Source organism: Pseudorca crassidens, chromosome 11 (assembly GCF_039906515.1).
Source record: "Pseudorca crassidens isolate mPseCra1 chromosome 11, mPseCra1.hap1, whole genome shotgun sequence".
NCBI classification, from domain to species: Eukaryota; Metazoa; Chordata; class Mammalia; order Artiodactyla; family Delphinidae; genus Pseudorca; species Pseudorca crassidens.
The window spans coordinates 1,698,476-1,724,777 of record NC_090306.1 but is presented as its reverse complement, the minus strand read 5'-3'; the positions used below and the strand labels follow the sequence as shown (position 1 = coordinate 1,724,777).

Below are 26,302 nucleotides of genomic sequence, written 5' to 3'. Positions count from 1 at the left end.
CCCCAATCTGTTGGGCCAACGGGTGAGGACCAGAGAAGCATGAGGTTCCTAGACAGCTATTGGTGGAGAAAAGCTGTATTTCCTAGCAGAGTTTGGAGGTATCAGCATTCACTGCAAAGGAAAATGCAGAACGGGCCTTCGAAGCCTGGGCTACAGCATAAATGCCAAAAACTTTATAAATGAAATTTCACATGGGATCTAGAGGTAGAAGTGGGTTTTTCTACTTTTTTAGTTTAATCTTTTTTTTTTTAAAACATCTTTATTGGTGTATAATTGCTTTACAATGGTGTGTTAGTTTCCGCTTTATAACACAGTGAATCAGCTATACGTATACATATATCCCCATATCTCTTCCCTCTTGCATCTGCGTCCCACCCTCCCTATCCCACCCCTGTAGGTGGTCACAAAGCACCGAGCTGATCTCCCTGTGCTATGCGGCTGCTTCCCACTAGCTAGCTGTTTTACATTTGGTAGTATAAGTCCCTGCCACTCTCTTCTAGTTTTTTGAGAAGTAGCAGGCAATGTCTATTTTCTTTTTTGGATTAGTAGTAAGTTATTCTGTATACTGAGTTTGTGAAACTGAGGAGCATATGATACCAACAGTATTTGGAGTAGACCAACATTTTGGATGAGGTTCAGTTATTTGGAAAAATTAGGAAAGTTCTCATGGAACTTTCGATTTGGATGTCAGGATTGAAAACATAATCAGTATATAACACTTCAGTGTATCTTCAAAAGGATAATCCTTTCTCTCTTCCCGTACTCTTTCCTAGGTTGCGTATTCTTCCTGTGCCTGGGGATCTTTTATATGTTTCGTCCAAACATCTCCTTTGTGGCCCCCGTGCAAGAGAAGGTGGTCTTTGGATTATTCTTCTTGGGGGCCATTCTCTGCCTTTCTTTTTCGTGGCTCTTCCACACAGTCTACTGCCACTCAGAAGGGGTCTCCCGTGTCTTCTCTAAGTAAGTATCTGCAAAGTCCATATTTGATCAGTGATGTAGAGTCCATGGGCTAGGGGAGAACTTCCAGCAGAGGTGGCAGAACCCTTGATACCACCCGCTGGGAACTTTGATCGGAACCTGTAGCAGGCAGTACTTTTTGACATTAAATGGATTTTCTTTTTTCTGTCCTAGGCTGGATTACTCTGGCATTGCTCTTCTGATTATGGGAAGCTTCGTCCCTTGGCTTTATTACTCTTTCTACTGTAACCCACAGCCGTGCTTCATCTACTTGATTGTCATCTGTGTGCTGGGCATCGCAGCCATCATCGTCTCCCAGTGGGACATGTTCGCTACCCCGCAGTACCGGGGGGTGAGAGCAGGTAAGAGCTCGCCGAGGGCCCACGCTGGACCCGCGTCTATTTGCCGGGCTTCGTTAAAGGGTCACCGTTGCCCAAGCATTACGTGAGGTACTTGTGGTGCAAAGATGGAGAAATCACAGTTCCTGTTCTCGAGGGCCTCGTAATGTAGTAGGGGTGTCAGAGTGGAGGGGTGCTGAGCTATTGCAGTTGACGTATTTGGGGCAATACCGTGTACATGAGTTTAGGCCCATACACTGTCCTTATGGCTGTGGCTCCGTAACCTTTGTAAAATAGTGATTCCTCTTTCTCAGCTCAAGGTGTACTTTTTATAGTGATTAGTTCTTTTTTTTGTTGTCATTTTTGTTTTGTTATGTATTTTCATTTTAATTAAAAAAATTTTTTTTTCCTATGTATTTTCATTTTAAAATGTGTAAAAAAAAAGTCTTCACTCCCAACTGATTGTGTTCTAAACCACATATCTTTTCTGATGTAGAGATAAAGAGGCTTTTTGTATTTAGGATAATGCCTGTTTAGTTGGAGATCAGTGGAAAGCCAAAAGCCCCTTCCTGTGTGAGTACTTCCTGTGTGAGGGCCTAGACTGGTGACTGACCCCTCGGAGCCAGGGCTGTGTCTTCAATTTTCTGCCCACCCAGTGTCAAACCCAGTACCTCCTGAGAATGAACAGGAAGTATTAGAAGGAATACTTTTCCTTTCAACCTTTTTGTTTTAAACCATTTTGTATCAAAGTCTAAGCCACAGTTTATCTGCAGTTACCTAGAAGGTTAGAAGTTAGAATTAACTTCGTGTTAATGAGCACTGTTGTAACTCTGTCCTCTTCCCTTTTGAGGATTTCTTTGAGCACGTGAGCAGTGGTCAGGGTTGGCTGCAAGTGTTGCTGAACCAGACCTGGGTCTGCTTGCCGTGCCAGTCTGCTGACACCGGCTTGTGGTGGAGGACAGTGCAGCATTTATATTGTAAGGCGCCAGACGAGGAGTCTGGGGGCAGCTAGTGCTCAGAAAACTTGAACTCCCTGATGGTTTGGGGGGAACAGTTTTTATAGGCAAAATTTGGGGGAGGTCTGCATGGTGTGTGACCTCCCTCTGGTTGATTGATGGGGGGGTAACCGGGTGGTGTTCCAGAAACCTCAGTCGTTGGCCTTCTGGTTGCAGCCAGTCTGGGGTCCCCGCGCTTGTGCTCAGCCTGAAGTCACCATCCTCCACCAGGTGGGCCCCAGTTCCTATAGAAGAGCTCTGAGACATGCATCAGATTGGGTCCCTTGAGGAGGAACCGGACCGTGTGCCCCTTGCCTGCACTGTTGTTCTTGACTGTTCCGCCTTTGCTTCTGCATTCCCTCACTCCTCTAATTAGTAACTGTTGGAATCTGCCCTTGGAACTCAGGAAAGGTCTAGGAGGCTGAAACCTTTTTCCTGCAAATAAGAAATGGGGGACACGGAAGGGCTTTTGTGCCTGGGAGGGCCCCACCAGGTCCTGCTGGGTTTCAGTCCCCCCCTTTCCTGTGATATGCCTCTATCTTGGGGGGAACAGGTATTGGACAAGAAGACAACGTTTTGAATAGAGAGGCTGATCGTGAACTCACAGAGAACTTGATTTCCCCAGCGGTGCTCAGCTGTGGTGTTCAGCCTGGAGCACGAGAGATGGGAATGCTCCGGCTGAGTGGAGCTGCGTGGCCTGCGGTCTGTGCACATCAGAGGGACCACGTTCCTGAGCCTTTGGCTTTGGGAATGATGGGCACGACCACGAGCAGCCTCCGCTTAGCACGTGGAGGAGAAGCGCAGTGAAGAGATAGGAGCACGATGCTTTCGGGGGGGTGGGGTAGGAAATAGTGAGTCAGCACTGCCCTTGCTCTGCCCTCGGGGATGCCCGTGTCATCTACGAGTGTGCACTCGGCATTGGCGCACAGGTATTGGTGCACATCAGTGGGCGCTTGCTTGTAACATCCAAAGCAAGTAATAGGCACCTTGTTGTTGAGAAAGCTTATTACCAGATGGTGGTTTGTTTGGCAAAGGTCGTTCTTACCTGTGTGTCAGAACGTGGGAGCAGCTCCTGGCTGCTGAGGGACGTCCCTGTGGTGCTTTGTTGACCCACACCCTTCACAGTGGTTTTAGATCCGCGTTACCTTTAACCTTTTTTGGACCGTGACATTTTCTGTTACAACCCTAAACATGTCTTATTTTATATATATACATATATATATAATAATAAAACTTGCACAAAATGGCACTTAACCCTCCACTTGACACAGTCTGATTTTTTTTTACATTTTTATTTTAGTCTAGTTCATTAAAAAAAAAAAGGCTCATCCAGACTCAGTTTGTCTCATAACCCAGGTCATATCCAGAAGTTTGAAAAGCACTGCTGTAGAGGGTTTTGAGGGCAGTCGGCCGTGGTGGAGCCTTGCTGACACACTATCTGACCGGTGCTCTGGGGCCCTCTCCCTTCCTCATCCCCACCTCCGTCCTTTCCACCCTACTCTCCCAGGAATGTCTGGTGCCTCAAAGGGAAGATGAAGTGTGTAAAACTGCTCTGTACTGTGTCTTTAAAGTATCTGTGTATCTGTGTCTTTAAAGAAGCAGCCTTTGGGGGTGCTTTGAGCAAACCCCTAGAGCTGTCTGTTTCTAAAACACTCAGCAGCCTAATTCCAGACCCCTTGAATACTGCTGACTTGTTAAGCTAAGCCTTTCTCAGCAGGAGGCTCTTTGCATTTGTAAATAGATCTCCTTTTTAGAACTTAGATGTGCTGTCTTGCGTGTCAGAATCACAGAGTTTGAAGAACCTTCATTTTCCTTTTGACCAAAAAGCTGATGTTGTTGCATCCTGCTGTGAAGTATTCAGTTTACAGAATCACTGGTACCGTGCCAAAGTTCTCCTTCCTCGTTTTCACTGTGTTCTTACGATTCCCAGGAGTGTTCTTGGGCCTTGGCCTGAGTGGCGTCATTCCCACCTTGCATTATGTCATCTCGGAGGGCTTCCTGAAGGCCGCCACCATAGGGCAGATCGGCTGGTTGATGCTGATGGCCAGCCTGTATATCACGGGAGCAGCCCTGTACGCTGCCCGCATCCCCGAGCGCTTCTTTCCCGGCAAGTGTGACATCTGGGTGAGTATGGTCAGGGGTGGTCAGTGTCTATCCGTCCATCTGCTAGTGGGTTATTGGCAGACGGGGAAGTGGAATAATTGAGGAAGGTTCAGACTCAGAATCCAGATATGTGTATCCTAGCCCTCAGTCTCCCTCATGATTTGTCTCTCTCTGGACAGTAAGTACAGTACTGACTAGTGTTTATTGGTAACTGACATGCGGTGGTGCCTGGCACAGAGCTGAGGGAGCACTTTACAGGGACGGCCTCGTCAGATACACTGGCCCCGTAAAGTGTAACAGCTGCTATCAGTGCCTTCACTCGACAGCTTGGGAAATGAGGGTTCGGGAGATTAGGTAACTCCTTATCCAGCACCTCTGCCTATTAGATGGCAGGAGTGGAATTTCAGTCTGTGCTCCTGTGCCCTATACTGTGTGGCATGGCAGGTCTTCTAGTCCCTCTTCGTCTGGTTTCCTCGTGTATGAGATGAGGGTGACAGACCAGGTTTTTACCAAGGTCCTTTTTGATACCAAAATTCAGTGATTTGTAATGAGGGACTGATACACGTGTTTGGCTGGAAGAGGAGGTAGGATAACTAGATGTGGTTAATGGTAAGAAAGGAGGAGAGAAGGGGCAGAAAATACAAGGGGCCAATAGACAGACACTCTTGTAGCTGAAGGTGGCCTGAGGCATGTCAACAGTGCGGTGCTGCCTGAGGTGGGATCTGACCTTCCGGGATTCTGCTCCTCAGGCAGCTACTGATGATCACAAACTGAGCTGGTCCTCTGTCTCTTCAAAGCTTACTATTCATATGAAAGAAGATGCTAACTTAGGTCATCTTTGGAACTTCAGATGATCAAATTTATCTTTCTGAGATTGCCTCATCATGGTTTTGACACTGATATGGAGAAATTTTCACACCCCTCCCCGCCTTTTTGGAAAATGCATCCCCTTTGGTTTCCTGGGAAGTATTTCTTCGGAAGTGGCTTGTGGATCCGTCTAGTTGACACTTCTGAAATCAATGTCTTTCCCTTGATAATTAGTTTTGCCATTTTTCATGTTGAGACTATAATGAGAGAATAGTGTAAGTTTTGAAGTGATACTTGGTACGCTGAGCAGTAACCCCCTTTGATATGAACTAGCATTCAACAGAACGAGTTAAATCAGAACCATCACATGCTTGTAGACCAGCCTCTGACTTGAGAAGGAAGTAGAAGGCCCTGCTTTCCTAGTCCTTTTAAAATAATAATAATAATAATAATAAATAAATACATTTATTTATTTATTTTTGGCTGCGTTGGGTCTTCGTTGCTGCACGCGGGCTTTCTCTAGTTGCGGCGAGCGGGGGCTACTCTTCATTGCAGTGCACGGGCTTCTCATTACAGTGGCTTCTCTTGTTGCAGAGCACGGGCTCTAGGTGCGTGGGCTCAGTAGTTGTGGCGCATGGGCTTAGTTCCTCCGCGGCATGTGGGATCTTCCCGGACCAGGGCTCAAACCCGTGTCCCCTGCATTGGCAGGTAGATTCTTAACCACTGCGCCACCAGTGAAGTTCCTTTCCTAGTCTTTTTTAAAAAATAAATTTATTTATTTTATTTATTTTTGGCTGTGTTGGGTCTTCGTTGCCGTGCGCAGGCTTTGTCTAGTTGCAGCGAGCGGGGAGGCTGCTCTGCGTTGCGGTGCGTGGGCTTCTCATTGCGGTGGCTTCCCTTGTTGTGGAGCACAGGCTCTAGGCGTGCGGGCTTTAGTAGTTGCGGCACACGGGCTTCAGTAGTTGTGGCGCACGGGCTTCAGTAGTTGTGGCGCGTGGGCTTCAGTAGTTGTGGCGTGTGGGCTTAGTTGCTCCGCGGCATGTGGGATCTTCCCGGACCAGGACTCAAACCCGTGTCCCCTGCATTGGCAGGTGGATTCTTAACCACTGCGCCAGCAGGGAAGTCCCCCTCTACTAGTCTTTTGATGTCGTATCTTCATGTAATTCTGGCGTCTTAGAGCTGAAGGAAACTCTAGCCAGCAGGTATTTTGACCCTCTACCCCATCCTGGAAGTCCCTTTGTTTCCTAGGAGAGCAGCATATAAATGATGTCCTAGTCCATGACAGCAGTGAGGGAAACACCCCTGTGTCTGACCATCGCCCGCTGCTCGGCATCATGGGGTCCTCAGGGCTTTGTGGCCTGTTGGCAGCACCTGCCCCGAGTCCGCCAAGTCCCCAGTGTCAGGCACGCATGTGTTCATGTCTCGAGCTTAGGGCTGCAGCTTGATTTCTGTGGGGACAGCTGGCCTTCAACTCAGCAGAATGTGATATGCCTGCTGCATGCTCCGAGGTCTGTGGATGCCTGGAATCTGAGCTGTGGCATCCACTCCCGCCCCCTGCTCAGCGTAAATGATCTTCAGGACCTTCTGCCAACGTTTAACAATGTGTCTCTCTCCCCCCACACCCCGCCCTGCTCCAGTTCCACTCCCATCAGCTCTTCCACATCTTCGTGGTGGCCGGCGCTTTCGTTCACTTCCACGGTGTCTCGAACCTCCAGGAGTTCCGCTTCATGATCGGCGGAGGCTGCAGTGAAGAAGATGCACTGTGATACCTGCCGGTGCCCGGGGACTGTGACCCTTAACCAGGGCCTGCGGTGCCTGCAGGCCCCCTCACTGGCCGGTGACGCCAGTACCGGAGGAGCCCCAAACCCTGGCAGCCTCGTGGGCTTTGTGATGCCCCAGGGCTCCAGGTGGTCTGCGACTGGGAAGAGAAAACAAAAATAAATCCCACCTCAGAGGTGGAGAAGAGGAGAGACGACCCAAACCCTGCCTTGTTCTTGGGTCTGCTGAGCGAGGGCACTGTGAGACCCGGGCAAGCTGGCTTCTGATCCGTGTCCTGCTTCTTCGTAGATGTTGGGACAGTTTAGCTGGAGGCTCATTCTTCTCCCTCCTCTCTCCTGAAAACAGTAACGCAAACCAGTTTCGGTGAACATTTATATCCTATAAGGGGGGGGGGGTGTGCTTTTGGGAGAACAAAGAAATTAATGTAAATAAGATTTCTAACTTACTGTTTAAATAAAAATTTATATAAATGTTTAAAACACAGGGGTAGGGGAGGGAGGGACGATTTTTGTATAGAATGAAACATGCAAGTACCACACACTGTTTCAATTTTGCACAAGCGACGGCAGGATGATCAGGTGACAGCCCCAGAATGTATAATGCCTTGTGCACCAGGGTGCCTTCTGAAGGCTGGCATACCTTGGGCCCTGGTGGGGCAGAGCCTACGGCCCAGCCCGGCAGTCGCATGGCCGCTCTCGCTCCTGAGAGCCCTCGGGAGCCCCGAGGTGGACGGGAGCAGCGTGCGTTTTCTCAGTGGAAACAGCGCGTGAAAGGCTAACGGGATGTGTTAGATCAAGGCTCTAGTGACTGTGTCATTAGAGAGAGCCACCTACTTGGGAAGGTCACTTAGGCTGGCAGAGGGGCGGTGGGGGGGGCACTGTTGGCACAGGGGCCCATCGCAGCCCTTCCTGGCGTCCTCTTCAACTTGGTGGCGACTCGGCTGGCTGCCAGGGGTGGGGCAGGGGTGAGAGTGTTCCGTGTCCTTGCTGTGGAGCTCTGGACCACCCTGTACGTTTTCCTCCATGAAACTACCCTTCCTCCCCCCGGGAATAAAAATCGACCTTTCCTGGCATCATAGTTCCTGGCATGGAGCCAGCCACAGAGGGATTCCAGGTGCCCCTGACACATTTACGTGGGTGAGAGAGCGTTTGCCTGTGGTGCTGTCCTGGTGACCCTGGGTGGCAGGTGCATCACCTCTCCACAAACAGGAAAGCCAGCGGCATGCCCCTAAAGCAGAGCCCACTGCCCCGCCAGTGCCTGAGTGGCCAGCACCCCAGGACCCCACTTTTCAGGGCTAGTGTGGTGGCAAGTCTTACAAGGAAATGCTATGTTACTGCCATGGGGTCTGGCCAGATCCTGGAAGCTGTTAAGTCTTTGAAGAGCTGCTCGAAGTGAAAAAGGCTGCTCATGTCCCAGAGGTGCCCTGTTAGGGTGTCAAAAGGCGGTAGGGGAGGGTCTGGCTCACGGAATCCTGACCTGGGCTCATGGGAGGGCCATCAGAATAACCCTTGAGTCCAGTTTCTTACTCTCAGCCAGGATTTCAGGCGGTTAAACTACATCCTCGGGGTGGCGGGGACTAGCAGTGAACGTCGAGTCCCCGAGCGTGGGGGTCGGCAGCCTCCAGGGGGTGTTTGGGGGAATGGGAAGGGTCTCCTATTTATTCAGTATGGGGTTTTTCCTTGGTTATACTTTCTCGCCCCTTCCAATCTCCAGCAAAAGCTGGGAGCCAGGAAGAAAGAATCCATTGAAGAACTTGCGAAGAACTTACGAGAGTTTTGATTCTGAGTGAGGTCACTGCCCTGGGTGCCGGGTGGGCTCAGCGAAAGACTCAGTGGGTGAGCTGGTGCCGTGCCGGCAGAAGGATGAGCGGTGTCACTCCCATGGGGAAGCCAAGCCCAGCCCAGCAGGACGGGCCCACCTGGGAGGAAGCACACTTCGCTTCATGAAGCAGCAGCACATATCAGAAGCCACACTTGCTCTTCGGTCACGCACCTCGGGGGACAGGGCGTGTGTCTGCACAGCCCTGTGACGCCACCAACAGAAGCGGCAGTCCAGGGCCCGGTCGCCCCACACTGCAAAGGAGGAGCGGAATCTGGCTCAACATAGCACAAACCCTTAGGAAAATGAAGCTAACACCACTCAAGACGTCCTCCAGTAGCAGCCGCTGCTCGCTCTGGGGAGCGTGGCGGCGTGTACGCCCATCCACGGGTGTGTCTGCAGCTCCTACCCCGCCGTTCACGCACGTCTCAGCTCGCTGAGAACTCTCACAGGTTGGTGCCTGGATGCCTTACTCTCAGCAGGCAGAGGCTTGCTTGCTCTGTGCAGATTTTAATTTTCTTTTTGGGTCCTAGGCTGGTTAGGACCGCTAACAGCTTCATCCTTTCACCATTAAATAGTGGCCTTTTCGGTATTTTCCCCCTTACCGTTTATAAGTTGCTGAAGCCACAAAGCACAATTTTGGGGATCGTAGAGGGTTGGGATTCCAGAAAGGCATTTATGTGATGGTTCCATTCACCATGGGATTTCCCTACTTGCTGTATTGCTCACCTTCTAATAAAAAGAACCAAATGGAATATGAACTTTGTTGTTGTTGTTTTTACTGCCTCAACTTTCCTTTCCGTAGCTTTTGGTACTTCTTACTTGAAGCCTGAACTTAGTCACTGAAGCTTAAATTTTTGGAAATGTCCCAGTCTGAGTGCTGAAGACCATTCTGAAAAAGCTCTCCGTGGACTAAGTTTTCAACAAGTTAAGATCTTGTGGAATTATTAATAGAATTCTTTGGCCACTAGGGTAGTTTCTATACTGAATAGAGTATCTGAGGACATTTAGGGGGTGTGTGTACTCAGTTGGGCTACCAGTTGTTTGAAAGTTACATTGTATACTGTCACTTCCACATATAACGTTGAGGGTTTGCGCGAGTTGAAAATTCTCGCAATTTTAGATAGCCTTGTAATTTGTGTATTTTGCGTTTCCATTGAATTTTCTTAATGTGTTATAAGGCTGGCAGGATAGTAATGAGTTAATAAAGATGGTGCAGTTTAAAAAACAAAGTGCTTACGCCCAACTCAGATTTTCCCAGCCTTCATGCTTTCATCATAACTGGGGGTACCAGGTGTAGAATGGAGGGGAGAGCTAGCTCTAAGGGGCAGTTCTTAATTTATTGTTAAAGTTACAAAAGTACTCCCTAAGGAGTGCCTCATGCAGAGGGATCTGTTAAAGGCCTCAATGCCTCATGCCACTGAATGCAGCACCCACCGAACACGTCTGTGGTGTTTCACTCTTGTTCTATAGGTGAGGAGGCTACAAGGGGCAGGTCTGACGCCCATGCCAGCCTTCTTTACACGAAGAAGAACACTGGATTAAAGGGTCTCGTGTATATTGACCCGAAGGTTGGGCGTTTGTTAGCCCTTCCATGTAATTTGAGAAAAGAGAGGAGATCCCAACCCTTTTGCCTTAGGTAAATTTAGTATTTTCAGGGGGATTTCCAGTATTTGGATGAATTCTCACTTTAAGTGTAGAAATAACTTGAGGGTTTTTGCGTAGGTCACCCGGGAATGGGAACTGGTGGCGTCCTGTTCTTGGTGACAGTCCTCGAGGCCTACAGACACCCCCTGGTTTTCCCTAGTCCTTTGCTGAGCTGGAAGGCTTTCTCAGCCATGTCCGTGGCCTTGGAAAGGAAGTGGATAGGGATGTGTTTGAATCTGGGCCGACGGTTGCTAGGGCTCTGCGGCCTGGAGACGGCTCCAGGTGCCGTTGCTTCCGAATCACCCCAGGAATAATCCCTGGTCTCCAGAGGGGTCTGCTCAGCACGGAGCACTGACCCCAGTCCCTGTGTCCCGCTGGAGGGATTTTCCCACCTTCAGCTGCCTGCCTTGGGGCAAACAAGTCCAGTCCAGCTCTACCTTCCGCAGTGATGGCAGATGTCCAGCCACGCGGGAGGAAAGGCCTCTCACTGCTGCCCTGGCCTGGGGACAGTGCCCGGGCCTGCTGGGACCCGGACCTGCTTTCTCACCTGTGAGCCCAGCTCCCCGAGGTCAGTATCCCTCAGATGAGCCGCAGGGATTGGCTAGCGTCTTTGCCAACGTCTTGCTCTCATTCCTCCTCCGTGTTTGCTTCCTTGACTTCGAGAGGTGTCTGCTCCCTTGCCCTCCCAAACCGAAACTCCACGTGGCATTGTGAAGCGGTGGTTGGAGCCTTTTACCTGACAGCAGCACTTCCACTAAAATACACACATTACTAGGCAGGCTTAGGAGTTAGTATATCCCTGCCCTGAGGAAGGCACTGGCGGTACCTTGTGCTCTCGGTCTCCCACGAGGTGACGGTGTTTATAGGAATAGGGATTTCAGGCCTCTGTGCCCAGAATCTTGCCATCGACTAAATGGCTTTGGTTTTAACTTTGTTCCTCAGAAATCAAGGTGATGGCTCTTTAGCTTGAGCCAGGCTGCCCCCTGCTGTCCTTTGGGGGTGGTTAGAACCACGGTGTATCAAACGGTTTTTGCTTCCGTTGGTTCTGAAAGGGAGTTCAGGCCTTACAGTCCACTCCTGGCCATGCGGAGACGGGGCTGAAGCAGATGAGGCCAGGAGTTACCCCAGCACTTCCTAAGTTTGGTTTTCATTTATTTAATTTTTACATTAAATTATTTATTTTTTTAAGTTTATTTATTTTTGGCTGCATTGGGTCTTCACTGCTGCACACGGGCTTTCTTTAATTGTGGTGAGCGGGGGCTACTCTTCTCTGCCATGTGCAGGCTTCTCATTGCAGTGGCTTCTCGTTTCAGAGCACAGGCTCTAGGCGCGTGGGCTTTGGTAGTTGTGGCTCACGGGCTCTAGAGCTCAGGCTCAGTAGTTGTGGCGCACGGGCTTATTTGCTCCGCGGCATGTGGGATCTTCTCAGACCAGGGCTTGAACCGATGTCCTGTGCATTGGCAGGCGGATGCTTAACCACTGTGCCACCAGGGAAGTCCCTCATTTTTGGCTGCATTGGGTCTTCGTTGCGGCGCGCAGGCTTTCTCTAGTTGTGGCGAGCCGGGGCTACTCTTCGTTGCGGTGCGTGGGCTTCTCATTGTGGCGTCTTCTTTTGTTGTGGAGCACGGGCTGTAGCTGCGCAGGCTTCAGTAGTTGTGGCACACGGGTTCAGTAATTGCAGCGTGAGGGCTCTAGGGCATGCCTAAGCTTGGTTTTTAAATTATGTGGCCGGGACTTCCCTGGTGGTTCAATGGATAAGACTCTGTGTTCCCAATGCAGGGGGCCTTGGTTCGATCCCTGGTCGGGGAACTAGATCCTGCATGCATGCTGCAACTAAGAGTTCGCATGCCACAGCTAAGAAGTCTGCATGCCACCACTAAAGATCCCGTGTGCTGCCACTAAGACCTGGCGCAGCCTAAATAAATATTAAAAATTTACCTGGCCAAGATAGTTGATAAATTTGCCTGAAAAGGCTCTCCCTGGTTGGGTGGGGAATGGGACGCTGTCCTGGAGAGAGGCTGGCGGTCAGGGTCTGGGCTTGTACTGTTGCTGCAGAAGGGTGCAGGGTAGCCAGGGGCCCCAGCAGGGAGGGGCTGTTGCCACGAGGTCTCTGTGACACCAAGTGGGGAGCTGGGCTGCAGCAGCCGAGGGGGCGGGAGACGGGCCCGCCGCTGCCTCCTCGCCCACCTGCGCCAGGTGGGCACCTGTGACCTCGCCCGTTGTTCTTGACCTCCAAATGGTCATTTCTCCAGGCTCTCCGCCACGAAACAGGATGCTCTGATAGATGAGAGTAGGTGACATGTAACTAGTGCTGACTGCAGGCCACACAGTTTCAGGCTCAGTGTATGAGCCTCACGTTCACGCCTCACAATACTCTTCCCATAACTTGGAGCCAGGTTTCAACTCCGAGCCTGGGTTTCCTGTTCTAGGAGCGAATAGGACCCACGGCAGCGGGTGGTTGTACGGGTTGGATGAGTTGGTGCCTGTTCCTTCCACGGTGCGTTCAGCTCTCCAAGCACTGTTCTGCCTCGCAAACTGGCTGCTGAGCGAGCCGGCCTTGGCCCTCACCTTCTCTGAGGCTCCAGTTCAGCTGTCACTGGGCCACTGGTGCCCACCTCACAGGTAGATACGGGGAACGTGACAGTAGTGAGAGTAACGTGTCCTCACGTGGAAGGCGCTTCACGAACGTCATCGTGTGTTTGAAGGAGTTGGCGAGGCTGTTTGCTGGTGGGAAGCTTGCACGTGCGAGTGTGGGGGGCTGGGAGGGGGTCCCCAGAGGCCCAGCGCACATGGTCCTTGCTCGTCATGGGGCTGGGCTGGACCTCCTCCTGGGAGGCCGGTTAAACTCAGAGATCGGAGGCCACCCCAGAGTTTCTGCACTGTTCCGCCTTTAGTGTTGCTCCCACAGTGGGGACTGTGGTCCCTGGGGAGCCGGCTTTACGGGGGAGGAAGCCCCGGCGCCGAGACCCTGAGGGAGGGGTACCCAGATGTGTCTCCCTTCCCACTGGAGTCCGCTTTGCAAATTGCAGTGTTCCCCAAAGTTCCAACCCCAGGGACAGATTCAGGTAGTCTCTCTTGTAGATCAGTGGCCAGAAAAAGACCAGCCTGGGACCTGGACCTCCTGGGGGCCTGGAGCTCTCAGGAGCCCCCTGACCATGCCACCGTGAAGACCCCTCTTTTTCCTGGGACCCCTCTGCTTGGCTGCAGCCGTCCCTGCCACCTCCCCTGACTTCGCACCCTCTTCCGAGGCAGCAGCTGTATAGCTTATCCTACTGGCTTTTTCTTAGAAGGATGTAAACACTAGGGCTTTGGAAAGATGTTTTTAATAGCAACAGTTTGTGGACATCATGCGTGGCCATGTTCATGTAAAGGACCCTGCCTTTTCTCTGTCTCTCTCTGTCTCCTGTCTCTCTGTCTCTCATGCACACGCACACACACACGCGCGCGCACACGCGCACACACACACACACACACACACACCTTTTGAGCTGCAGCTGGGAGGCTGAGCTGATCCCCCATCAGGCATCTCACCCTAGGGCAGATGTGTTTCCCGTGGGGCCCGTTCCTGCCCTCCTCCCCTTTCTGCTGTTGGCCTCATTCCTCTCCTCTTTCTCAGTACATTTAAGTCCTTGGATTCTACTGAAGACCAACCAGATTCATTAGGAAGAGCTGCCCCTTTCTTTGGCTGGGTCTGGACTTCTGGGGAATAGACGGAACAAAACTCTTTTGTCTTGGTCCAAATTGAGTTCACGCTGGACTCCAAAGAGAAGGTAGGAGGGCAGGGAGGCTGCCCATTGAGACGCGGGGTGGACGGTACCAGGCACCCGGAAGGTCTCTGGGAGTGATTTCTGGTTCCGTCCAGCAATCTTGGGGGCAGGGGACCATCAGCCCAAGACTGGATGAGCATGGACCTGGGTGAGAACCTAAGTGTAGAGCGCTGGACCCCACTTCAGCTGCTGACTCTTTACAATGTCTCTGGAAGGGTCACCTTGTCAAAACCGGCTGGCCGGAGCAGGTGTCACCGCAGCAGCTGGGGCAGCAGTACCCAGGCACCCAGAGGCAGCAGGAACAGGGGGAGTGAGGCTGAGGTGTCCGAGGTGCCGCCACAGTCCTGGGCATTCTCCTGTGAACCCAGAGCATTCACGATGGGGTGACCGCCCCAGGCAGAGGTGGCCGGGGGTCTGGAGAGGGATCGCTGGGGCCAACTAATAGGGGCCAAGGGGCTGGGGAGAGAGGGAAGTTCCAGCAGGCGGAGGGAATACTGCCCCCTTTCTTAGACCCCTGCCTTCTAGGGGAGGGCAGAGGCTGCTCACTCAGCCCCAGAGCTGGACTCGAGCCTTCTCGCTGGCCCCAGCCTTGGAGGGGCTGTGGGCTCATCCTCTTAGAAGGGCTTCAGAGAAGCCCTGGACTCTGGGAGCACCTTGGGTGTGGAGGCAGCCATGTCCAGCAGGGACGGCCCCATGTACAAGGAGCCCAGCTACGTGGTGGGTGCACAGGGCCCGTCACCAGCGGTATTACGTGCCTAACGGTTTCCTCCTACTTGCTTGGACCACGTGGAGCTGAGTGCAGTGAGGGCCGTACGGAGAGGCTGTGTCATGACGCACTGAGGGCCCCGACCCTGGGAGGTGCGGCTCTCCTTGTAAAACACCCTGGGTCCCTCCCGCTGACTTAGTATCAGAATGACACGGGGCCCAGCGTGAATGCACACGTGTGGGTGCCCTCACAGCTGCATCCACGTGTCCAGACGCGCTCACATCTGAAGGGCACAAGCTCAGGGCTGAGGGTTTGGGGGTGGAGCCCCCCCCCCCCCCGCCCCTACCTCTGGATGGAAGGCGTGGCAGGCATCCGGTCGCCGGCGGAGCTTCCGGGAGCGCATCTTGTCACACTTGACCGTGGCGTTATGTGCAGAACTCCCTGTTAAGGTGAACACACCTGCCGACGGAGCTGGTACTGGAGACCCTGGGGGCCGAGCTCTGGAAGAACTGACCTCTGGTGGGACCAGCTGCCTTGGAAGTGGCTTCCGGGGTCAGAAGCAGCACCGGGGCCCCGGGGAGGGGGGAGGACAGGTAGCGATGCTCTTGGGGGAGGGGTGGTGTTGGTGGCAAAAGGGAGGCTGGCCTCTGCCTCTCAAAATCTGAGCCCCTCAGTGTCATGTCCTACCCGCCACCCCTCCCTCGCCCGTACATGCTGGAGGGTCGGGAGGATATATTTGACCTCCGTAGGCTCCTGCAGGACTGGCGGGAAGACGCTGCAGTCACAGGCGGGGTCCGTCACCAGGAGGAGAAGGTTGCTGGAGGGAATCTGTTGCATCACGAACGTCCTGCGGCAGAGAGGTGGCTTGTGGAGGTTCCTGCGGCAGCTGGGCCCTGGGCTTGTAGGGGAGGCTCTTTTGGAGTCAGGTGTGAGGAGGGGCCGGGTCAGCCCGGGGGGGCGGGGGGCAGCCCGGGAACCGTCCCAGCAACCGATGGGCTGCATGGCTTATTTTCCCCACGAGCCTTTGCAGCTGCTCTGCTCCTTTCCTAGCAGATTGGAAGTGAGGAAGCCCAAACATCTGCGGGGGAGGGGACAGGAGCTGCTGTTGACGCACATGGGGACAGCAAGTCAGGACTGTCCCAAGCAAACAGGGCTGCGCGGCCGCCCCTGCTCCGGGCGGGGATGCAGTGCTCGCGCCGGGCCGTGAGGTGGTCCCACAGTCCCACACGCCACCTGGAGGGCAGGGAGCGCAGGTGCAAGCCAGTCGTGATCCCTCGCTCGGCCAGTGCGTTGGCGACAGCCACCGCTCGGCCTCTGCTATGGGGTGGAGGACTTCCTACATGCACGTGCACACACTCACACGTGGACACGCACATGCATACATACACATGTGCACACAGGCACACGTATATATTTAACCTTCACCGCGCCGTATGAGGTTGGTATTATCCGTGTTTTGCAGGTGGGAAAACTGAAGCCGGAAGCGGGTTAAGTAACGCGCCCGAGGCCACACAGCCCCTCTCAAATCAAGGTCGTCTGCTCTGAGGACTTGGCTTTACCCTGCTCGTGTGTCCGCACTGCCAGCCTCTGAGGTAAGTGTACAAATAACAATATTCCCGAGAAACTGGCTGCGGTGATGGTAGAATCCCCCTCCAGCACAGCCCAGGGGAGACCATAGCCTCGGGGTCAGGACAGGACCTCCTGGGGGTGGGCCGGCCCGGGGTCCAGGTGAGAGTCAGCGGGCCAGCACTTTCAGCCAGGCCTCCCTTCCTCCCTGGGTCAGGGCCTGGCGGAGCTCGGGGACCAGCGGCCTCCCCTCGGGAGTGGGACCCAGGGGTGGAAGTGCCAGGTGCCCCAGCCACTCCCAGGAGCATCCCGGGGCCTCTCAGTCCTCTGTGTGGACGGACGTCTAAGGGAGAGCTGGCGCCCCTTCCTCGAGCCTGCCCTGGCCTCGGGCCGCCTCTCCGTCCCAGGCCAGCCCCGCACTTGGTGCCCTGGGCGCGCAGCCTGTGGTCTCTGCTCTGAGCCTCGCCCGCGGGTATCCCTCCCCCGTCCCGCTCAGCCCCTCTCACTTCTGGCAGCCCCCGCACTCCACGATGCCGTTGGCCCCCCGGATGGCCGTCTCGTGCACGAACGCGGGGTAGGTGGTGTCGCAGGGCTGCAGCACGTCCTGCTTCTTGTGCTTGTGGGCTGCGGGGACACGGAGAGGGCGTGGATTCAGGGGCGCCTCGGCCACAGCTGCAGGGATGGGCTTTGACGCCCCGGGCAGTGCGGTCACCGCGCCAGGAGTGAGACACCTGTCCACTGGCAGGTGGCTCCCGGCCAGGACTTGGGGCCGGGGGAGGGGAGTGGCTGCGTGTGGGTGACGCGCTTGGGGACCCTTGGGGATACTTGTCTCTCTCCTCACCATCAGCAGTGACGTCCAGGGGCTGAGAGGAGGGCAGGGGCTGGGGGGGGCCCTGGGAGACGGCAGCCCTTCGTCCTCTCCCCCCTCCCTCCGTGCAGGGGGGAAGCTCCTGGACAAGCCCTGGGTCTGCCCCCGCCCCCTGCCCCCGTGGCTACTTGGAGAGCCAGGCGGGGGCCCCGCGCCCAGCTTCCTGGGCTCCTCAGTGGGGCCTGTGTGGTCCCTCGAGTCGGCCCAGAAAGGACTCAGCTAACCCAGGGCGAAGGCCTGGCAGCCGCCCCGGAGGGCCCACGCCCACCCCTGGGGGAGCCCACGTCCACCCCTGGGGGAGCCCACGTCCACCCCTGGGGGAGCAGACCCCGCTCGCCCGCGAGGGGCCACGGCCTCGGGACCACGCAGATTTCCTCCTGGCGCTGTAAGCGCTCTCAGACCAGGAGAGGGCTGGGGTGCTGCATTTCCCTGGGGCAGGGCTGCGCTTGCGTGGGATGAGCTCTGGGCTACACCCACACCCCGAAGGAGCAGGGCTGTAAGTTGGGAGGGGCCTTTGGAGTCAGGGGGTCCAGATGGAGGGAGCTTCCCGGGACAGCGCCCAGCCCAGCACCCAGCTCCTTGGCCGCCCTACTTACAGTGATGGAAGACGGCCTTGGCTGCCCAGGACCCGTGCACGGCATGGGGTGGTGATGATATCAAACAGGTGGTGATGTCACATGTGGGCATGATGTCACACGGGATGAATGACATCACATGGGATGGATGATGTCACACGAGGTGGATGATGTTACACGGGGTGAATGACGTCACGTGGGATGGATGATGTCACATGGATTGGTGGTACCCGGGATGGTGTGACGTCACACAGGGGTGAGGGAAGGTGATGAGAGAAGCCGACAGGACAGATGTGAGCGGTGGACTCCGGAGCCCCCGCCCCTCCCCCTGAGGTGACGGTTTCCAGGTGGAGGCTGGAACAACACTCACCCTCGGCCCCGCTGTCCCCACGCCAGGAGCCCCAGGCGCTCCACTCCAGCAGGAGCCTGTCAGGCACAAGTGAATCTTGGAGACCTGCTTGCCCTCTCCAGTGGGGCCCCAAGCTGTCTGCCTCTCGCCCCCAGGACACCCTTGTCCCTGCTGAGGGCTCCTGGTGGCAGCGGCATGTAGGAGGGGCGTCCCATACAGGCCTGGCCGGTTCCACCTGGGGACCTCACCCTCCTCCTTTGGGGTCGTGGGGACCTCGGCAGCTCCCCTCAAAGGACTCCCTCATAAACCACCCCTGCACAAAGCCCCCCCGCCCCTCACTCACAGCAAGAGCTCGTTCACCAGCCACCTGGTAGCAGTCAGGAGGGCAGCGATGGGCTGGGAGGAGAGGGAACACACCGTGAGCCCCAGGGCCCCCTCGCTCTGCACCATCAGAGACCACACCCCGGGGTCTCCCCCGCCCCTTCCTGGCAGCGGGAGCAGCGGGAAGCTGCGGTTTCTGGGGAATTCCTACTGTAGGGCGGACGATGCCTGTCATCACACTGGGTGGCATCTCTGGGGTCCCTGATGATGTGTGGACGGCACTGGGGGTGAAGGTGGGGAACCAGTCAAGAAAGGGGCTGCAGCCTGTTCCTCTGCCAGAGCAATTGCCCTGAGGCCGCCCAGATAAGACCCTGGTGCGGGGGAGCGGGCTGCATGCGGGGAGCGCTGGGAGAGGACTGAGTGGCCCTGGGGCCCTGGAGAGAAAGGGACAGGCTGGCGTCCGGCGGGGGCGGGGTCTGGGGTGGCACTCACGCTGACCAGGGGCTGGGAGGCGCTGTGGTGGTGGGTCTGAGGTTTGCACATGGCCTGGTAGTCGTACATGGTCACTCTGAAACCAGAAGCAGGGCACGGCAGTCCGGACCCCACCCCCCGCCCCGCCCCCGCCCCGGGGGAGTTTGCAGCCAGGTTTTTGGACACCTGGATCCAGGAGGGTGCGTGAGCAGCAGGTCAGAAAGCGACATTTCTGTTCTTGTCTTTGTGCTTCAAAGACAACGAACGGCAAATCTGGTTTTCCTGCTAAGGGTCACATGACCTCAGCCCCTCTCCCCCCTCCCCGTCCTCCCCCCTCCCCCGCCCCCATCAAGTTCCAGGCTTCAGAAAGGCTGCTTCTGGAGCCCTGTGGGGCTCACTGTGGGTTCTGAGGTCGGGCTCTGAAGTCTGTCTGGTCCATTTAGCATCCGACCCCCCCTCCTCAGTGTGTATTCCGGGGGGGTGTGTGACGCCTGCCCTACTTACCGGCTGAACACCCCCATGCTGAGCAGCTGGGTCATGAGGGCGCCGTCCACCTCCCCCAGGAATCGTCCCACCTGTGAGGGCGAGGAGGGGGGAAAGCAGGATGAGGACGTTGCTCTGAGTGCCAGACTTTACCTGTGTTTGGGTTTCCTCTCCAGACGCCCTTGAATCGTGGCCCATCTGACTCCACTCCACCGGCCCTCTCCTGGGACAGCTCCAGCCACGCCTCTCAGTGCTTTTAATTCTAAGTTGGTGTGAAATCAATCTAGGCGTTGCAATCAGATTTGTTTTTAAAAGGTGCAGAATTCTTTGAACACTTCTGGGTGAATCGCGTGCAGGAAGGTGAAACTTGATTTGTCGTGTGTGTTTTATGCATGTGCATGTGTGTGTGTCTGTGCTACCAGACAGCGAGATCCTGGCGGGCGGGTCCCCAGAGGCCATGGTGATTGTTTGCGCATTTGCTGAAGGGCAGAGTGAGGGAAGCGACCAGGGCGAGGCTGAGTGATCTGAGCCTCCTGATCGGGGTGGAACCGAGGCTCCTGGGGAGGCTGGCTCCCTCCCCACGAGCCTGTCCCCCGAGTCTGTCCTGACTCCAGGCTTATTCACCGATATCCCCGCTGTCCAGACCCCTGATTCTGGAAGGGGAGTTTCCTGAGAGTAAGACAAGCTCCTGGACACTGGAGAAAGGTGCCCCCTGTTCAACGTGACCTCCAGGACAGGCTGCCCTGGCAGAGAGCACCCGCCTCTTCTCCGGGAGGGCAGCCCCCACTGGCACCATGGAAGCAACAGGCCTCCCTCCCTGGGCCCCGGGACGGACCTGGCAGAACAGGGAGTGTCACCTGGGCCTTCCGGCACGTGAGCCCAGGTGGCAAGGTGCGTCCAGACCACTGGCAGAGGCCCGGGCAGTGGTCCTTGGACCTCATTACATTCGGGGGGGTGGGGGGAGCTTGCAGTGCAGGTGGTCGCCCACTCCCAGTTTCTGGTTCACTCGGTCTGGGGCAGGGCCTGAGAACTTGCATTTCTATCAATTCTCCAGAGGCTACTGGTCCCCCTACCGCACTCTGAGGCCCAGGGAGGAAAGGGGGAGGGGCAAACGAAGGGGGAGGGGCCAGGTCACGGGCCCTTGAGGCTCTTGGGTGTGTCTGGGGAGGGGGTAGGGGTCTGTGGTGGGAGAGCCTGGACGGGTCACAGTCGCCCAGCCTCCTGGGCCTCAGGGCTCTGTACCCTTCCCCTGCGTGTAGGCTGGACCCAGCGACCTGCTTCTAGTGAACAGAACACGGTCCAAGTGGCGCTATCCCTTCTGAGAGCCGGTCCCAGGGCACCGCGGCCTCATGCCGCTGACATTCACTGGCTCTCCGCAGCCCAGGAGGCCCCCGGGGCAGCGGGATCTGGCCCTTCGCAGGTCAGGCCCCGCTGATGCCTCATGGAGACCCCGAGCCTGGCCCGCCCGCCGAGCACACCGGCTCCTCACCACAGAGGCTGGGAGATCGTGGGTCTTGGGGTGTAAGCCCTCCAGCTGGGGGTGACTTGTTACAGAGCAACAGGTAAGTGCGGCAGGGCTGTGGAGTGAAGGAGTGTAAAAAAAGCAGAAATGGCTGGATGGCTGGACAGTCAGCGCCCGGCTTCCAGCTCCGTGCTCCGCGGACCTTCAGGCCAGGCCTCGCTCTAGTCTCCAGTGTCCACCGAGCACAGGCGTCGTGACTCCTGACACAGGGCTGCCCGCACACGCCGTTACCCCCTCCAGCCGTCTCAGAGCCTCACAGCCCAGTCTGGGGTCAGAGCCGTCCAGGGGGAGGAGACCGCCACCCGCAGAGCCCCCAGAGCCCCGGCACCAGCCCCGGAGACTGACGCAGGCCAGGCCTTCTGGGTCCTAATGACCTGGGGCAGGGGCTCGGCGGGAGGATGACCCCTGGCAGACCGGATGCCACACCCGCCAGCCCAGCGAGGACGCCAGCCCCGCCCTACAAATTCTCGGTCCCATCAAAGCCACTGCTCCCGCAGCCTGCTCCCCCTCCCGGGAGGGCTCTTCTAGAACCTCCCCCCCGTTGCGGCTCTACGTGTATCTCTAGGTTCAAAGTTTGCCTCTTCTGCAGCCCTGAGCTTTTGGGTTAATAACCTAAACTGGCAGAGCCTCAGTTTGTCCCTCGGGTATAAAATGAGCCTAATAATGTCACCAGAGATGATGGAGGGACGTCCCACCCCTGATGGGGCCTGGTTGGGGGGGAGGGGGCTGTGTGGAAGCCCCTGGAAGGTCCCAACCCTGTGACGAAAATTAGATTTCACTTACGTCCTCTGTTTTACAAAGGATGTGAGGTGCCTTTTAAAACTACACACGGGGTGATAAGATAATGTAATGGCTGAGAACATAAGGGTAAATACGCTGAGTAGACACGTACTTAGAGAAATATAAGTCTGAGTAACTTTGCTGTCATAGATCGGCTCGCTCCCCACGGCTCTGCGGCACCTGGGCACCCAGACCTGAGAAATCACGCAGCCCAGGCCCTTATTCCAAGAGGGGGAGATGGGCCCAGGCCACCCAACCACACGTCTGATTAGTGGCAAAGCTCCCGCTGGACCACACCCCGTGTCCCTTAGGCTGGAGGCCCCTTGATGCTCCTGGCTCATTTCAAGGCATCGCTTTAGGTGAATGTGTTCAGCATTGGTTCAGGTGTAATTTCTGGCTAAATAAATAACTTGGGGCTCAGCAAATACAAGGTTGTGGCTGTACCTTCTCCTCGGCCGGTCTGGGCACGTGGGGTTCCTGGGTGCGCAGCCGTGCCGTGTGATGGGGAGTGCCACCGTTCACTCCCTTCGCAGCAAAGCCAGGTTGGAGGGTTAGGACAGAATTTCCCACAAGGGAGGTCCAGACGGGAAGCGGGAAGGCCTGGACCCAGCCCCAAGGAGATAGAAGGGTGGGCGCTGTGGCCTGTGTGTCCCCCAGATTCACATGCTGAAACGCCCCCCAGGGCAGAGCCCTCACAGTGGGGTTGGTGCCCTTAGAAAAGAGACCCCAGAGGCCTCCCTGTCCCTCGCGCCAGGAGGGGGCACAGTGAGAGCCCTGCAACCTGGACGGGGCCTACCCCGGCCCCTGGCACCCTGGTCTCGCATCTCTCGCCCCCAGAACTGTGGTTTGTAAGCTGCCCAGTCTGTGGGTTTTGTTACAGCCGCCTGAACGGACTGATGGGAGAGGGGAGAGGCGGAGGGGGTAGAGGGTGGGCAGTAGGAGCGGGTGTAGGACTCTGGGGGAGGCCCCCAGGGCAAGGCTGCAGACAGAAAAGCTGGGGCCTCATCATGTGGACAGCTCCCTGCCAGCAATCGTGGGAGAAGACCCGAGACGTAAGGTTTCCTCTGGGCGTGTGAGTTGAGAAGTCTGGATCTGGGGGTCTTGCGGTGCTGGCTGTGGTTCTAGGAAGAGACTACGTTTTCATCAGACCTTTCCCTCTAGTTGGCCCTGGGCTTTCTCTGACCATCGAGGCCGCTGGGCCTCCCGAGTGCCTTACCTCCTGGGGCCTCTCCGAGATCAGGATGAATCCGTTGTTGTCTATGACGAAGCAGTCCAGGCCCTGGGAAGAGACCCAGAAGGAGGTCAAGGCCAGGCCCTGCCGCTGAGCCCCGGCCCCTGCCTGCCCGACCGTGTAGGGAGGCCCTCTGTGTGGAGCCCGGGCTGCAGGGAAGGAGGGGCTGGCCCATCGGGAGGACGCGGGCTGGGGGCTGCTTCCCTCTCCCACCGTATTCCCCCCGTGGGGAGCTCACACTGTCCTGGCAGCTCTCCGGGCATGGACCCTCCGCAGCGCCGCACTGGAGGGAAGAGGGGAACCATGAGCTGTGCACCTGTGTGTGTGGTGTGTGCGTGTGTGTGATGCATCTGTGTGGGGATGGAGTCCACGGCACACCTGTGATGTGTGTGCAGGGGTGTGCCCCATACCCGTTTGGTGAATGCGGTGTGTACTCAAGGGGTATGTGCACGGTGTGACGTGTGTGTGTGCTTGTGCGGTGCGCCCGTGGCGCGTGCCTTGCGTGTACGCGCGGGGAGTGTGTGCAGGGGGTCCGGGCGCTGAGATGCAGGCAGGGCCTTGCTCGTGGCAGCAGCCAGGTGCACAGGTCGGGGGTCCTCACCCTGAGCGTCCAGCCCCCCCCCCCGACCCCTGGCACCCACCTGCCGGGTGGCCGCCCAGAACGTACGCCGCAGGAACTCCATCCTCATCTGCACGCCCACGGCTGCCAGGAGCGGGCCAGGCCAGGCCATGGGGGTGTTTGGGGACGGGGTGGGGGGGTGGAGAGAGAAGACGTCAGATCTGAGTCAGAGGGAGAAGGCCCATGAGCGGGGGAGGGGGGCCACTAGCAGCCTGCAGACTAGCTTCCTGGTGGGGGCAGCGGCGGCTCCGGACCTGCATCCCTGGAGCTCGAGGCAGGCGCCCTGGGAAGGCTGCTCTCCCCTTTCCCACAGAGAGCGAGGCTGGATTTCAGGGCCTCCGTGGGTAGTTACAGCCCCTCCCCCCCGCTCCGCTCCGGCCCCCCAGCCCGATCTGTAAGAGGGTTCCTTCCTCGCAAGTTGGGCCCGTGTCGCCCAGGCCTGCAGGAGGCTCCCAGCCCCAGAAAACCAGGCTTTGATGCCGCCGCTCACAAGGGCCGCCACGCCGCTCTGGTCCCCAAACGCTTGGAGAACGCAAGCCAGTGCCCAGATGCCAAGAGGAATCTGGGGCCAGAGAATAGAAAGAAAGGCGGGTTATAGTGAAAGGAAAAGAATAAAGAAATGAGGCCGGCCTCCTACCGTCAGAGACAAGAATATAGAAAGTGTGCTGAGTGCCAGGCCCGCTGTGTCCTGAGGTCGTGTCCACACAGCAGGCCGGCTCTGCTATCGCTGGGGCTTCACGGCCGGGGAAGCCTCGCCCAAGCCGCCTGCCCTGAACACAGGAGCAGGACCCACGCACCGCTGTCTGTAAGGCACCTCGCCTCTCTCCTCTGGCCTGGCTTGAGCCCCCATTGGGGGGGGCGGGCTGACAGGCCTGGGCAAGCTCCCCGCTCAGGGCCCGTGATGTGGGGATGGGTCGGGGTTCCAGCCACGAGGCCGCGTTCCCGAGACGTTCTGCAGTCACCCCAGTGACGGCTCATTGGCGAGACTTTGCATCGTATTCGGGGGCTTCTTTGTTGCTGCAAGGTCCGGGGGGCCGGAAGGGGACTGGTAGGCCCACATCTCGGTTCACGACAAAGAGGACAGACCCAGGTGCAGCACCTGAGCGGCAGGTGAGGCGTGCTCCCCTCCCCCCATTTCTCTCTAAGGCTTGGGGAGGCCCCTCGGCCCCTCCCCTGATTCTTCCTGTTAGGACCACCCTTGATGTTCACTTTAGACAGATTTCTCTCACCTGTGGAAAAAGGCTGCATGGAAGAGAGGAACCTCCTAACAGTTGTCAGAGGGGAGTCACACGGAAGCTTAGGATGTTCCAACCTTTGGGATTTAGGGACGCTTATTTACCGTGACCTTGGCCTCTGGGTCAAAGCTCTCAGACTCTCTCGAGCGAGACTCGGCCTCTCGATGTCTCGCCGCCAAGTCTCCCGGAGTCCCGGCATCTCTGAGCTGGGAGAAATTCTGTGATTCCTCCACAGGGAGTCTTGAGAGAGCGGGGTCGGTGCCCGTCTAATGAAGCAGTATTTTGAGGCTTGTGGGTAGAGATGGGAGGAGTGAGACCTCAAGCCTGTTCTCCGGAGCCAGGCTCCGTCTCAGTGGAACCACGGGCTCCTCCAAGGCAAGCCGCGCTCCTAGGATTTAGGACTTGCAACTGCCTGCTGCCGGCCCCCTTGGGTCACCAGTAGGCACCTCAAACTTCACAACTTCAAAACCTAACTGGCTTTTCCTCCCCAAACCTCCCCACGTGGGGACACACCTTCTACCGAATTGTTACCATTTTCCCGTGTCCCACCCAAGTGCTGCCGCCCTTGTCCAGAACCTCAAGCATCTGCCCACTCTCTCCACCCCTACTGCTTCCCCCAGAGCCACTTGGATTAACGCCACAGAGCCCTGAGCGGGTCGCTCCCCACAGAACCGCGAGAGGGACCTTCCTGAAGATCAAATCACGTCTCTCTCTTGCTAAAAACCTTCCAAGGCCTTCCCGCTGCCCTTAGAACAAAGGTGAAATTCCTTTGTAATTTGGTGTCCAAGGCCCCACCGCCGACCTCTGACTTCAGCCCAAATCCTTCTCCCTCAAACAGGCCAAGCCTCTTCCCACCCCGGGGCATTTGCACCAGCTGCTTTCTCCCTCTGGGAATGCTCTTCCCTAGAACTTCAGGACGAGGCTCCTTCTCACGGTCGGATCTCAGCCCAAACAGCGTCTCCTGGGGCGGCGTCCTGACTTCCCAGATACCGCAGTCCTCCCTGCCGCCGGTGCTCACCCTCTGTCTCATCACTCTTTTTGTTTTCTAAGATGCATGACTTATTTATTCTCATTTATAGTCTGTCTTGCCCCGTTAGCATGGGGGCTAACAGCAGGCGGGAGGGTGGGGGGTTGAGTTCCGATACCTGCACCTAGGAGAGCACCTAGGAGAGCACCTAGGAGAGCACCTAGCACTCATCGGGGCTCAATAAATATTTTTCGAGCTAAATAAGTAAGTGCTTGTGAATTCCACTGAGTCAGCCACTTGGCTGGGAAGCCAGTTCTGCAAGCCTTCCCCTTACCTCCGGTGTGGGCACCTTGCTGAACTCCTTCATCCACGTGGAGCCCCGCCCTTCTGTAGATGCG

General features: G+C 56.4%; 2 protein-coding genes across 5 annotated transcripts in view; one reads left to right on the top strand and one right to left on the bottom strand.

Annotated features, from left to right (window-relative positions):
• ADIPOR2 (adiponectin receptor 2) overlaps positions 1-9,558 on the top strand; it is a 52,290-nt gene extending 42,732 nt beyond the window's left edge. For all 4 annotated transcript variants that reach the window (XM_067756077.1, XM_067756078.1, XM_067756079.1 and 1 more), the window contains 4 exons: positions 774-960; positions 1,132-1,319; positions 4,221-4,414; positions 6,838-9,558. In XM_067756077.1, the coding sequence (XP_067612178.1) occupies positions 774-960; positions 1,132-1,319; positions 4,221-4,414; positions 6,838-6,966 (698 nt within the window). In that variant the 3' untranslated portion in view covers positions 6,967-9,558. The remainder of the gene's footprint in view (positions 1-773; positions 961-1,131; positions 1,320-4,220; positions 4,415-6,837) is intronic.
• A 4,193-nt stretch (positions 9,559-13,751) lies between these two features.
• The window catches only part of CACNA2D4 (calcium voltage-gated channel auxiliary subunit alpha2delta 4), a 91,356-nt gene continuing 78,805 nt past the window's right edge, over positions 13,752-26,302 (bottom strand). The window contains exons 33-44 of the mRNA XM_067698599.1: positions 23,725-23,786; positions 23,322-23,366; positions 23,069-23,131; positions 19,572-19,642; positions 19,089-19,164; positions 18,619-18,671; positions 18,297-18,352; positions 17,948-17,968; positions 16,990-17,107; positions 15,652-15,764; positions 15,264-15,346; positions 13,752-14,567 (exon numbers count right to left, since the gene is read on the bottom strand). Of these exons, the coding sequence (XP_067554700.1) occupies positions 14,463-14,567; positions 15,264-15,346; positions 15,652-15,764; positions 16,990-17,107; positions 17,948-17,968; positions 18,297-18,352; positions 18,619-18,671; positions 19,089-19,164; positions 19,572-19,642; positions 23,069-23,131; positions 23,322-23,366; positions 23,725-23,786 (866 nt within the window). The 3' untranslated portion in view covers positions 13,752-14,462. The remainder of the gene's footprint in view (positions 14,568-15,263; positions 15,347-15,651; positions 15,765-16,989; positions 17,108-17,947; positions 17,969-18,296; positions 18,353-18,618; positions 18,672-19,088; positions 19,165-19,571; positions 19,643-23,068; positions 23,132-23,321; positions 23,367-23,724; positions 23,787-26,302) is intronic.